The sequence below is a fragment of the Moschus berezovskii genome, chromosome 11 (genome assembly GCF_049115385.1).
Source record: "Moschus berezovskii isolate FMDL1 chromosome 11, NW_MosBer_1.0, whole genome shotgun sequence".
Classification (NCBI taxonomy): Eukaryota; Metazoa; Chordata; class Mammalia; order Artiodactyla; family Moschidae; genus Moschus; species Moschus berezovskii.
The window spans coordinates 108,418,851-108,433,021 of record NC_142470.1 but is presented as its reverse complement, the minus strand read 5'-3'; the positions used below and the strand labels follow the sequence as shown (position 1 = coordinate 108,433,021).

Here is a 14,171-nt window from a genome sequence, read left to right as displayed (position 1 = left end):
CTGAATTTGGCAATAAGGAGTTCATGATCTGAGCCACAGTCAGCTCTTGGTCTTGTCTTTGCTGACTGTATAGAGCTTCTCCATCTTTGGCTGCAAAGAATATAATCAATCTGATATCGGTGTTGACCACCTGGTGATGACCATGTGTAGAGTCTTCTCTTTGTTGGTGGAAGAAGGTGTTTGCTATGACCAGTGCGTTGTCTTGGCAGAATTCTATTAGCCTTTGCCCTGCTTCATTCTGTACTCCAAGGCCAAATTTGCCTGTTACTCTAGGTGTTTCTTGACTTCCCACTTTTCCATTCCAGTCCCCTGCGGTGAAAAGGACATCTTTTTGGGGTGTTAATTCTAGAAGGTCTTGTAGGTCTTCATGAAACTGTTCAATTTCAGCTTCTTCAGCATTACCGATTGGGGCATAGACTTGGATTACCGTGATATTGAATGGTTTGCCTTGGAAATGAACAGAGATCATTCTGTCATTTTTGAGATTGCACTCAAGTACTGCATTTCGGACTCTTGTTGACCATGATGGCTACTCCATTTCTTTAAGGGATTCCTGCCCACAGTAGTAGATATAATGGTCATCTGAGTTAAATTCACCCATTTCAGTCCATTTGAGTTCGCTGATTCCTAGAATGTCGACGTTCACTCTTGTCATCTCCTGTTTGACCACTTTCAATTTGCCTTGATTCGTGGACCTAACATTCCGGTTCCTATGCAGTATTGCTCTTTACAGCATCGGACCTTGCTTCCATCACCAGTCACATCTACAACTGGGTGTTGTTTTTGCTTTGGCTTCATCTCTTCATTCTTTCTGGAGTTATTTCTCCACTGATCTCCAGTAGCATATTGGGCACCTACTGACCTGGGGAGTTCATCTTTCAATCTTTTTGCCTTTTCATACTGTTCATGGGGTTCTCGAGGCAGGAATACTGAAGTGGTTTTCATTTCCTTCTCCAGTGGACCACGTTTTGTCCACGGATCTCCACCATGATCCGTCCATCTTGGGTGGCCCTACACGGCATGGCTCATAGTTTTATTGAGTTAGACAAGGCTAGGGTCCATGTGATTAGATTGGTTAGTTTTCTGTGATTGTGGCTTTCAGTCTGTCTGCTCTCTGATGGAGAAGGATAAGAGGCTTATGAAAGCTTCCTGATGGGAGAGACTGACTGAGGGGGAAACTGGGTCTTGTTCTGATGGGCAGGGCCATGCTCAGTAAATCTTTAATCCAATTTTCTGTTGATGGGTGGAGCTGTGTTCCCTCCCTGCTATTTCAGTTCAGTTCAGTTCAGTCTCTCAGTCGTGTCCGACTCTTTGCGACCCCATGAATCACAGCACGCCAGGCCTTGCTGTCTATCACCAACTCCCAGAGTTCACTCAAACTCATGTCCATCGAGTCGGTGATGCCATCCAGTCATCTCGTTCTCTGTAGTCCCCTTCTCCTCCCGCCCCCAATCCCTCCCAGCATCAGAGTCTTTTCCAGTGAGTAGTCAACTCGTCGCATGAGGTGGCCAAAGTATTGGAGTTTCAGCTTTAGCATCAGTCCTTCCAATGAACACCCAGGATTGATCTCCCCCAGAATGGACTGGTTGGATCTCCTTGCAGTCCAAGGGACTCTCAAGAGTCTTCTCCAGCACCACAGTTCAAAAGCATCAATTCTTCAGCGATCAGCTTTCTTCACAGTCCAACTCTCACATCCATACATGACCACGGGAAAAACCATAGCCTTGACTAGACGGACCTTTGTTGGCAAAGTAATGTCTCTGCTTTTTAATATGTTATCTAGGTTGGTCATAACTTTCCTTCCAAGGAGTAAGCGTCTTTTAATTTCATGGCTGCAATCAGCATCCACAGTGATTTTGGAGCCCAATAAAATAAAGTCTGACACTGTTTCCACTGTTTTACCATCTATTTCCCATGAAGTGATGGGACCAGATGCCATGATCTTTGTTTTCTGAATGTTGAGCTTTAAGCCAACTTTTTCACTCTCCTCTTTCACTTTCATCAAGAGGTGTTTTAGTTCCTCTTCACTTTCTGCCATAAGGGTGGTGTCATCTGCATATCTGAGGTTATTGATATTTACCTGGGGCCAAAGTATGGTGGAGGTAATGAAAATAATGGTGACCTCCCTCAAAAGATCCCATGCATGTACTGCTACAGTCCACGCCCCCAACCCTACAGCAGGTCACCACTGACTCACGCCTCCGCCAGAGACTCTTGGACACCCACAGGCAAGTTTCCTGTGGGGTCACTGTTCCTTTCTCCTGGGTCCTGGTTCTTCTGTTGTCCCCTCCAAGAGTCTGTTTCCCAGTCCTTTGTAAATTCTGGCAGCTATATGGTGGGGTTAGTGGCGACCTCCCCCAAGAGGGCTTATGCCATACCCACACCCAGTGCCCCTGTCCCTGCGGCAGTCCCCCGCTGACACGCACCTCCTCAGGAGATGCTCAAATACAGTTCTGGCTCAGCCTCTGTGGGGTCCCTGGGTCCTGGTGCGCACAAGGTTTGTTTGAGCCCTCTGAGCATCTCTGGTGGGAATGGGATTTGATTCTAAACGTGAATTCGCCCCTCCTGCCATCTTGCTGGGGCTTCTCCTTTGCCCTTGGACGTGGGGTATCTCCTCACAGCAGCTCCAGCACCTACAGTCTTACTGGGGTTTCTCTGACCTTGGACGTGGGGTATCTCCACGCGGCCAGTCCAGCGAAGCGCAGCCAGTGCTCCTGACCTTGGACGTGGGGAATCTATTTATGGCTGCTCCAGCGAAGTTCAAATAGACAATCAATAAAGTACGACACAAAATCAGCAGTGTAATTATCTTATAAAGTAACTGTGTTTCTATTTGCTAAACCCGGAGAGATGGAGAGGAGAATGGGTGAAGGGAGTCTGAGCGAGCTGGTGGGACAAAGACAGGATGACCACAGAACAGGTTAACCACAGGCTCCAACGTGGGCAAGGTGGCTGCAATCTGGCAGTCTCAGGACGGTCCTTCATACCATAGCCACCCAAAGTCTGGGCGAAGAGAGACAGAAAGCAAGTGAAGCTTGTGGAGACCCGTCTTCCCCCTGGAGGGGTGACCTGGTGCTTTCAGACTTCCCAGCCACCCTACTCTACCTCACATCTACCCCGAGAACCACTCTTCTCGGGGGTGGCAGGGTTGGGGCAAACGGTATTCTTCCTCAGCCTCCCTGAATGTAACAACCTCCTACAGGAAGGAGTCTCATGATCCTCTTGGACTCTTGAAGCAGCTCAGTAACTGGAAACAATCTTTCAAAAGGCCAGTCCACATAGGGAATATAACCACATTTTATAATAACTATAAATAGAGTATTGGTTTCCTGTGTAGCTCAGCTGGTAAAGAATTCACCTGCAACGCAGGAGATCCTGGTTTGAATCCTGGGCCAGGAACTTCCCCTGGAGAAAGGATAGGCTACCCACTCCAGTACTCTTGGGCTTCCTTGGTGGCTCAGAGGGTAAAGAATCCACCTGCCATGCATGAGACCCAGGTTCGTTCCCTGGGTTGGGAAGATCCCCTGGAGGAGGGCATGGCAACCCACTCCAGTATTCTTGCCTGGAGAATCGCATGAACAGAGAAGTCTGGCAGGCTGCAGTCCATGGGGTCAAAGAGTCTGACATGACTGAGCAACTAAGCACAGCACAGCACATAAATGGAGTATAATCTATAAAAAATCTGAACCACTATGTTGTACACTTGAAATTGTACTTTAGAAAAGGGAGGCTGGTCCATGCTTCATTTATGTCCATATATAGGGACAGTTATGTCCACAGTCAGGGAAACAGGCCCTCTTGTTCCCTAAAACAACAGAGTCCTGAAATACATGAAGCAAAAATTAAGAGAACTGAAGGGAGAAACAGACAATTCAAAAATAATAGTTGAGATCACAATTTCCTATTTTCGATAACAGATAAAACCACAAGGCAGAAGATTAACAAGGAAACAGAATAAGTGAACAAGACTATATATAAACCATCTGGACCTAACAGATATTGCAAATGTTCTACCCAGCCATAGCCTAATACACCTTCTCCTCCAGGGCACACAGAACATTCTCCAGGATAGAACATACACAAGGCCATATGTGGGCACTCAGTAAAAGATAGTGTTACTGCTGCCCTTCCATTTTTTATGAAGTGAATGCTCACAGCAGAGTCTATTTCATGGCAAGGAATCAATTTAGGATATGTGTGTGTGCTCAGTCATGTCCAACTCTGTGACCGCCAGGCTCCTCTGTCCATGGAATTTTCCAGACAAGAATACTGGAGTGGGTTGCCATGTCCTACTCCAGGGATCTTCCCGACCCAGGGAATGAACCTGCATCTCGTGCGTCTCCTGCTGTGACAGGTGGATTCACTGCACCACCTGGGAAGCCTCCGTTTTAGGATGACTAACCTATATTTCTCATAGCTCTATTTTATATCAATTTTAGATAGTGAGAGATGACTCTGCAAGGTCTGTCATCCCCAATTTTTCCAACAGGCTGAGTTGGTACACTCAATAGTGAGGATGACTTGTCTCTTGTTGTCCTTTATGACCGCCAACCCAGGAGGAGCCAGGCTGGAGAATGCCTGGCTTCTTGAATTCCTGGTCACAAGCCAGATGTGTTTTTGAATCTTAAAAATTCATTCTCCCTGGTCTCATGATGTTCTATCTTAGAAACATATTCTCCTCCAGTTGGGCTCTGGACCACACACAAAGAAGGGTGCAGTGCCCCGGGGCGGGGGGAGGTCAGAAGGCCACAGTGCCCCAGGGGGGCCAGAACATCACAAAACGGCGCATGCTGGTGGATGCGGGGCAGGTGGGAGCCCAAGGGCTTCTGAATAGAGGTGTCACCTTGCTGTCGGTGCCACTCTTCAGGCGGAAAAAAATCAGGCAGAGTCACTGAGCCCCAAATAGCTATTTCCCTTCATCAGGAATGGTTACCTGAATTCTGCACTCGCTGAGCGGGGAGTAGCCGTCAAAACCTGGGACCCAGGAGATGAGGATGCTGTGTGCGGAGCTGTTGTGGACCCTGACTTCAGAAGGTGGGGAGGGAATTGCTACATAAAAGACAAAAGACACACCACACACACAATTATAAACAGGATGTCGCAGCTACCAAACAGGTGCTTTAATACCAAGCCCATGTCTGCTTCTTGAGATTGGGAAAATTAAACACAAGTTTTAAAGAGGAGTCACCCTCTGGGTGAGGGTAATCACATAAGCCTCTAGATTGGTCTTTCAGTGACAGGATGACTCTGCCTGGACCAGAGACGTGGGATGTAGACCTATGCTCCTGCCCACTGAGGACATGAGAACTTGTAGCCGGACAAGGATGGGAGACATCCGTTTCCTCCTGCTCAGTGCAGGGGTGTCACTGGCACTCTAAATGAGGGCAAAGGGCCATCCCTATCTGCCTTGTGTTGTTACTGTTCTTCTTCAGTCCCTAAGTCGTGTCTGAGTCTTTGCAACCCCATGGACTGCAGCACGCCAGGCTCCCCTGTCCTTCACTATCCCCGGGAGTTCGCTCAAATTCACGTCCATTGAGTTGGTGATGCTATCTTACCATCTCAACCTCTGTCACCCCCTTCTCTTTTTGCCTTCAATTTTTTCCAGCATTAGGGTTTTTTTTCCCAATGAGTCAGCTCTTTGCATCAGATGGCCAAAGTACTGGAGTTTCAGCTTCAGCATCAGTCCTTCCAATGAATATTCAGGGTTGAATTCCTTCAGGATTCACTGGTTTGATCTCCTTGCAGTCCAAGTGACTTTCAAGAGTCTTCTCCAGCATCACAGTTTGAAAACATCAATTCTTCGGCACTTAGCTTTTTTTATGGTCCAATTCTTACATTCATAAATGACTACTGGAAAAACCATAGCTTTGACTAGATGGATCTTTGTCTGCAAAGTGATGTCTTTGCTTTTTAATACTCTGTCTAGGTTTGTCATAGCTTTCCTTCCAAGGAGCAAGCGTCTTTTAATTTCATGGCCACAGTCACCATTCACAGTGATTTTGGAGCACACAAAGAGGAAATCCGTCACTAGTTTCATTTTTTCCCTTTCTGTCTGCCTTTGTGTGTGTGTGCAATCGCTCAGTCATGTCTGACTGCTTTCCGACCCCAGGGACTGTAGTCCACCAGGCTCCTCTGTCCATAGGATTTCACAGGCAAGAATACTGGAGTGTGTTGCCACTTCCTACACCAGGGGAATCTTTGGGACCCATGAACTGGACGTGAACGTCTGTCTTCTTCCCTCAGCTAAAAGCTGAGCTGGGGAGACCTACATTAACCGAAGAGGAGTGGCTTGCCCTGAGACACAGAGGGGTGCCGTGGGAACACGCAAGCATGTGCGTGTGTGACTGTGTGACAGGGAAGGACGCTTTCTCGGCTGAGGAAATGGGTGAGAGTCAGCTCAAGCCAAAGAGCCAAGTGCATCTGCTCATGAGGAGGGGAGGGCCATAATGAATGTGTGATGACCTCAGTCACAGGTGGGACGTGGCTAGATATTCATTAGTAATAGAATCCAACACATTATTGATAGCATTCAATACAGATCTGTTTTTACTGTATTAAAATCTGTGAATCAATACTGTTTTCATTATTTATTTATTTATTTACTTTTGGCTGCACCACATGGCTGGCAGGATTTTTAGTGCCCCAACAAGGAATTGAACCCTCGCCCTTGGCAGTGAAAGCCCAAAGTCCTAACTAATGGACCACCAGAGAATACTCATATATTAAAATTTTTTTTGATATGTGTAATATTTTGATGTGGACCAATTTTTTAAAGTCATTACTGAATTTGTTACAATATTGCTTCTGCTTTCGATTTTGACTTTTTGACAGTGAAGTGTGTGGGATGTTAGCCCCCTGGCCGGGGATCAAACTTGCACTCCCCGCATTGGGAGGCAACATCCTAACCACTGGGCCATCAGGGCAGTCCCTAAACTCTTAATTAATGTTAATAACCACATGTATGGGCTTCCCTGGTGGCTCAGACAGTAGAGAATCTGCCTGTAATGCAGGACACCTAAGTTCCATCCCTGGGTCGGGAAGATCCCCTGGAGGAGGGAACAGAAACTCACTCCTGTGTTCTTGCCTGGAGAATCCCATGGACAGAGGAGCCTGGTGGGCTACAGTCCTCGGGGTTGCAAAGTCAGACACAATTAAGCGACTAACACACACCCAACAACATTTATAATCCAAAAAGATGATTAATGTTTTTGAATAAGTGCTTACTATGTGTCAGGAATCTTTATGGACTTCATTTGATCATGATTAGAACCCTATGAGAGAAGTAGTCTTACAGTCCCCATAGATGGAAGGGGAAATTTGAGGACCAAGGAAGTTAAAGACTTGCCAAAGCTCACAGAGCTCATTAGCAACAGAATGGGGACTTGAACTCAGGTCTGCCTCACCCCAGAGCTCCGCATCTCTCAACAGGACACTGGTGACTGGCTGTGGGAGCAGGGAGCAGACCAGCATGAAGACCAGCATGGGCTGGAGAGTGTGATCACCACTTAATCGGCTGCATGGCCCACCGTGGCACATTCAGTGCCCTCTCCACGCAGCTCTCTCTTCCATTGCATGGGGAGACACTGCACTGTTCGACGGGGCGGGAATGAGGATGGAATGAGCGACCCATGCATGAGGTCTAGGGGAGATGCACTGGTGCTGAAGGAGAGGACGGGATGCACAGAGGGGAAGGGAAGACCATATTAAGCGCCCACTGGCGATGTTCAGGATCCCAGTCTTACCAGGAGACACAGCTTGATGAGTGAGAAAGCCAGCCTTTTGTTTGACTCACTTTCCTAAATACATTATCTGCTTTTCCAGATCCAAATCTGGCCACATACACCTCAGTTGATGACAGACTGGCAGGGAGTTTTGGTTGGTTTGACATGCATGTTTAAGAAAGCCCAAAACCTGAGTTTCAGAAATAGGATTTGTTAAAGTCCTAGTTGAGATTCTGTCTGAAGCATAAAATTCAAGAAGTGCTTCTCATTTTATGGATTTTTAAGCTTTAAGATATTGATGCTTTATGAAAATGTTTTTATACATTTACGCCCACTGGTGGATTCCTGAAATTCCCAGCATTTCTTTTGAAAATTGTAATAATGCAATTCGTAATGAAGGAAGGAAGTTATACAGTTCCTCTTGTAATAACTTTCAGTTTGCTCATTTTTCCTTTCCAATGAAGTTTTAGAAAATGCCCTCTCATAGCTTCCTCCAGCTGATTTGCTGAAACTAAACCTCAGCAGGGAAGCTTGGTGTGCTGCAGTTCATGGGGTCACATAGAGTCAGACACGCCTGGGCGACTGAGCAACAGCAACGATCAGCACCTTTAAAAACCATGATGCCTTGTAATTTTGAGTCTTCTGCAATGCCTTCCCACCCTTTAACTCATTATTAAAAACACTCTGCTTTTTCCCTCTATCATTTCCCCCAAGGACAAGACCAAAAGGAGTACGAACTCAGTATTTCCTTCTCAATATTTAAATTAAGAACAAATAATGTCGAAAATAGAACAAATAACCCCCAAGGTGCAGGGGGTTAAGGGAGGGATGGAATGGTAGGCTGGGGTTAGCAGATGTAAACTTTTATATTCAGTATGGATAAACAACAAGGTCCTATTGTAGATCACCAAGAACTACATATTCAATAACCTGTGATAAACCATAATGGAAAAGAATATTAAAAAAAAAAGATATGTAAAGACTGAATCAGTTTGCTGTACATCAGTAATTAACACAATATTGTAAATCAACTATACTTCAATAAAAATTCATTAATTAATTAAAATATAAATTAAGAACAAATATTAAAACATATCATTTCCTTGAATTTCTATGAGAAAGGTTAAGGAGATGACTTGAAAGGTAACAAAAGGTTTTCCTTTCAAGTTTCAGATTTTTATTTTATTTTTTAAAAGTTTTTATTGGAGTATAGTTGCTTTAGAATGTTGTGTTAGTTTCTGTTGTATAGCAAGTGAGTAAGTTATATATAAACATATATCCCTCTTTTTTTTTTAATTTCCTTCCCATTTAGGTCACCACAAAGCACTGAGTAGCACTCCCTGGGCTATATATTGAGTTCTCATTAATGCTCTGTTTTATACACAGTATTTTATACAGTATCAGTAGTATTTTATATCAGTCTCAATCCCTCCCACCCCAGCGTCAGTTTGCCCTCTACACCTGTATCTCTGTTTCTGCTTTGCACACAGGTTCATCTGTATCTATTTTTCCAAAGTTTCAGGTTTAAATATCTTTGATCCCCCAGAAGGGGGAGGAAGAGACAGATGTTGGATTGGAATGTCTCTACTAGCCTGGGGTGCCTTCAAACACCTGCCTTTCATTTTGTTACATCCCAGCCTAGGGGAAGCAGGGGTGGGGCAGAGATTAGGAGCGAGAGGGACCAGAGCCTTGAGCCCCCGTGAGAGGCATGACTCTGACTTCCTCCCTCCTCGGAACAGCTGCTGGGAGGACTGGCCCCAGCTCCAGCTGCCCAGGGAAGGACACAGCCCATCCCTAGATCAATGGGGGCTAGTTCAGTGTGGAAGAGTAAAAAGTAAAAAGAGGAGCTAAGATGATCTGGGTCAACATTTCAGACTATTTTCTTCTCTGACTGAGCAGAAAACTAAACTAGTTACTGTTGATCAAAGACAAGTGTCAGGCCCTATTATGAGTATTTCTGTTGGCATTATCTCATTGAACCCTCAAGAAGAGATAGGTTCTGTAATTATCTCCATTTTACAGAGGGGCACACTGAAGGTGTTGAGTGACTTGTTCAAGGTCACAAAGGGAAGCCGGGGCTCAATCCCAGGCACCTGGCTGCACAGCTCACAATGTACTTCCCCTGCAATATGCAGGGGGGACCCCACCCTGACACTTACCTTTGATGTTGATCTGCACGCTTTTGGATACAGTTAGCCCTTTTTGATTGTGGGCCTCACAACTGAAGATTGTGGTCTTGGTCAGACCTAGAGGAGAAGGAGACCCATGAGACCAGGGGTGGAGAGACAGGCTGCTGTTTATCAGAATCCTGCGGGAATCTGGGCATCCTTTTACTTTGTGGTTCAGTGCTTTAAGCCATAAATGCACAGTTAATTTAAAATGTGTGCTGGTGTTTGAAAAACAAACCTAGGATTAAAGCCTAGGCACCAGGAGCAAGGCAATGATGGGCTTAAAAGACATCTGTAATTCATTACAGTTCCTGATGTTTTCCCAACAGTGAGACATGAGGTGACAAAGCAGCATCATTTAGTTTTAAAATGTCAGCAAGGAGCTATGGGAATTGTGTGTGTGCTCAATCCCTCAGTTGTGTCCAACTCTGCGACCCCGTGGGCTGTAGCCCACCAGGTTTCTCCACCCATGGAATTTTCCAGGCAAGAATACTGGAATGGGTTGCCATTTCCTCCTTCAGGGGATCTTCTCAACCCAGGGATCGAACACACATCTCTTGCATCTCCTGCACTGGCAGGCAGATTCTTTACCAGTGTGCCACCTGGGAGGACTGCAATAGGAATTACTGGCCCCAACATTAAGAAAACTGGTTTATGGGGCTCACCTAGATAATCCCTGCTTAGCACCCCTATATAGCCTATGCTACTCACTGTGGACATGTCAGGACTCCAGAAACAGCAGGACAAAAGTCACAGTTTTTAAAACTTGCGATGAATGGAATTTCTGTTGCAGTGATCCTTTTTTAATAGTAAAATTCAATGTATTCATAAGGAATTATGTAAACACAAGGCATCACTATTACCTGAAGATACTGGTGCCGAATGAAGAAAAATTCTACCATTTCAGAGGCTTGAAGACATCTTAGAAACGAAAAATATTCAGCTGATTCATTAATTTTAAGGAGAAAGGAAGAGAAGCAATGTGGATCTTGGTTTCTTTATTTTTATTACTATTTTAATTCTTTTGACTGTGATGTGTGGCATGTGGGATCTTAGTTCCTCAACCAGGTATTGAACCCATGTCCCCTGCATTGGAAGCACAGAGTTTTAACCACTGGACTTCCAGGGAAGCCCCAAGATCTTGGTTTCTTTCTTTCTTTTTAAAAGATTTTTATTTTCCTCCAAGACCCACCTCCCAGAATATTGGAAATAAAAGCAAAAATAAACAAATGGGACCTAATTAAAATCAAAAGCTTCTGCACAGCAAAGGAAACTATCAGTTCAGTTCAGTTCAGTTCAGTCGCTAAGTCGTGTCCAACTCTCCGCGACCCCATGAATCACGGCACGCCAGGCCTCCCTGTCCATCACCAACTCCCGGAGTTCACTCAAACTCATGTCCACAGAGTCGGTGATGCCATCCAGCCATCTCATTCTCCGTCGTCCCCTTCTCCTCCCGCCCCCAACCCTTCCCAGCATCAGAGACTTTTCCAGTGAATCAACTCGTCGCATGAGGTGGCCAAAGTATTGGAGTTTCAGCTTCAGCATCAGTCCCTCCAATGAACATCCAGGATTGATCTCCTTTAGAATGGACTGGTTGGATCTCCTTGCAGTATAAGGGACTCTCAAGAGTCTTCTCCAACACCACAGTTCAAAAGCATGAAACTATAAGCAAGGTGAAAAGACAGCCTTCAGAATGGGAGAAAATAATAGCAAATGAAACAACTGACAAAGGGTTAATCTCCAAAATATACAAGCAGCTCCTGCAGCTCAATTCCAGAAAAATAAACGACCCAATCAGAAAATGGGCCAAAGAACTAAACAGACATTTCTCCAAAGAAGACATATAGATGGCTAACAAACACATGAAAAAATGCTCAACATCCCTTATAATCAGAGAAATGCAAATCAAAACCACAATGAGATACCATTTCACACCAGTCAGAATGGCCGCTATCCAAAAGTCTACATGCAATAAATGCTGGAGAGGGTGTGGAAAAAAGGGAACCCTCTTACACTGTTGGTGGGAATGCAAACTAGTACAGCCACCATGGAGAACAGTGTGGAGATTCCTCAAAAAACTGGAAATAGAACTGCCATATGATCCAGCAATCGCACTCCTGGGCATACACACCGAGGAAACCAGAATTGAAAGAGACACATGTACTCCAATGTTCATTGTAGCACTGTTTATAATAGCCAGGACATGGAAGCAACCTAGATGTCCATCTGCAGACGAATGGATAAGAAAGCTTTGGTACATATACACAATGGAGTATTTTTCAGCCATCAAAAAGAATGCATTTGAATCAGTTCTAATGAGGTGGATGAAACTGGAGCCTATTATACAGAGTGAAGTAAGCCAGAAAGAAAAACATCAATACAGTATACTAACACATATATATGGAATTTAGAAAGATGGTAACCTTAACCCTGTATATGAGACAGCAAAAGAGACATAGGTGTATAGAACAGTCTTTGGGACTCTGTGGGAGAGGGTGAAGGTGGGATGATTTGGGAGAATGGCATTGAAGCATGTATATTATCATATGTGAAACGAATCACCAGTCCAGGTTCGACACATGATACAAGATGCTCAGGGCTGGTGCACGGGGATGACCTGGAGGGAGGATATGGGGAAGAGGGAGGTGAGAGGGGGGTTCAAGAAGGGGAACACATGTACACCTGGGGCAGATTCATGTCAATGTATGGCAAAACCAACCAATATATTATTGTAAAGTAATTAGCCGCCAATAAAAAAAATAAATAAAACAAATAAAATGGATAAACAAAAAATAAATAAATAAAAATTAGCCCCAGAAAAAAAAAATAATAAAATATTTTTATTTATTTGGTTGCACTAGGTCTTAAGTTACGGCATGTAGGATCAAACCCAGGCCTCCTGTACTGGGAGCATGGAGTCTTAGCCACTGGACCACCAGGGAAGTCCCCCCTTGGTTACTTATAATACTATTCGCCAGTGAAAGGAGCCAGAGTTCCTCAGAGAAATGCTGATTTTCAGTTTGGAGGAGAAAACATGTAAGATGAGCCTGGAGCAAAATATAAAACATATCACACACACACACAAAGGGATGGGCGGGGGCAGTGGCAAAGAGACACAGGAGCCAGCTAAAAAAACTCCCAATCGCCAAAGCAGGAACAAGCTGAGCAAGAAAATAAAGTAGCATTAGATTGTAACCCAAAGTGTAAGATAACTATCCGTGAGTCTATAACGGTATTTGTTGTTGCTGTTGTTGTTTAGCTGCTCAGTTATGTCCAACTCTTTTGTGACCCCATGGACTGTAGCCCACCAGGCTCCTCTGTCCATGGGATTTCTCAGGCAAGAATACTGGAGTGGGTTGCCATGCCCTCCTCCAGGGGATCTTCCTGACCCCGGGATGGAACCTGCATCTCCTACATTGGCAGGCGGATTCTTTCCTGCTAAGCCACGTAAGAAGCCCCTTTACCAATATACACAAGTGATTAAATAAGTGGGAGAAGAGACAAACCCCCATGCAGAAGAATTCCAAATGATTTTTATACTGATGCTCCACTCCTAAAGAGGAGCATTAATCCTTACTCCTGCACATAGTGACCTCCTTCCAAAGAGACCGACATGGAGAGGGGAGTCAAAGAAAAACCTTCAAGTGCGAAACTGACACACGCTAGCTCAGGCGGAGAGTCAAGGTCAAGGCCGGTGCTATAAGCCACGCTGACAGAGTGTACCCTTGATGTGATGTGATGAAAGCGGCACTTCCCCTCTGGGGTCATCCCCCACCAAGACATAGAACCCAAATCTAATCACGAGAAAAAGGAGGTGAACATCAGACAGGTCCAAACCGTGGGACACACTACAAAAAACGACCTGACCCGTACTCCTCAAAACCATCCATGTCATTAAAAACAAGGGAAGTCTGAGACGTTGTCACAACCAGGAGACAACCTAAATCCTAGGCCAGTAAAAGGCCGTGAGGTAAAGACAGAAAAATCTGAATAAACTATGGACTTTAGTTGATAATAATGTCTCAGGAATTTTCAGGGGTGACAGAATAATCAGCTACATGCTAGTTTCAGGCTTACTTACTGAAAGGACATTTCAGTGAGATAAAAAAGCATGCTTAGGGACTTCCCTGGTGGTCCAGTGGCTAAGATTCTGAGCTCCCAGTGCAGGGGGCCCAGGTTTGATCCCTGGTCAGGGAACTAGAGCCCATGTGTCACTCACTAAGACTCAGCACAGCCAAATACATAATAATATATAATAGAGTATGTAATAAAATACAATACA

General features: G+C 44.9%; 1 protein-coding gene across 4 annotated transcripts in view; it reads right to left on the bottom strand.

The window, feature by feature from the left end:
• The window catches only part of MERTK (MER proto-oncogene, tyrosine kinase), a 122,215-nt gene that overhangs the window by 43,962 nt on the left and 64,082 nt on the right, over window positions 1-14,171 (bottom strand). For all 4 annotated transcript variants that reach the window (XR_008682398.2, XM_055399358.2, XM_055399356.2 and 1 more), the window contains 2 exons: window positions 9,881-9,967; window positions 4,934-5,049 (listed from right to left, as the gene is read on the bottom strand). Coding sequence is in view for 3 of the 4 variants with exons in the window: in XM_055399358.2 (XP_055255333.2) it covers window positions 4,934-5,049; window positions 9,881-9,967 (203 nt within the window). In the remaining variant the exon portion in view is untranslated. The remainder of the gene's footprint in view (window positions 1-4,933; window positions 5,050-9,880; window positions 9,968-14,171) is intronic.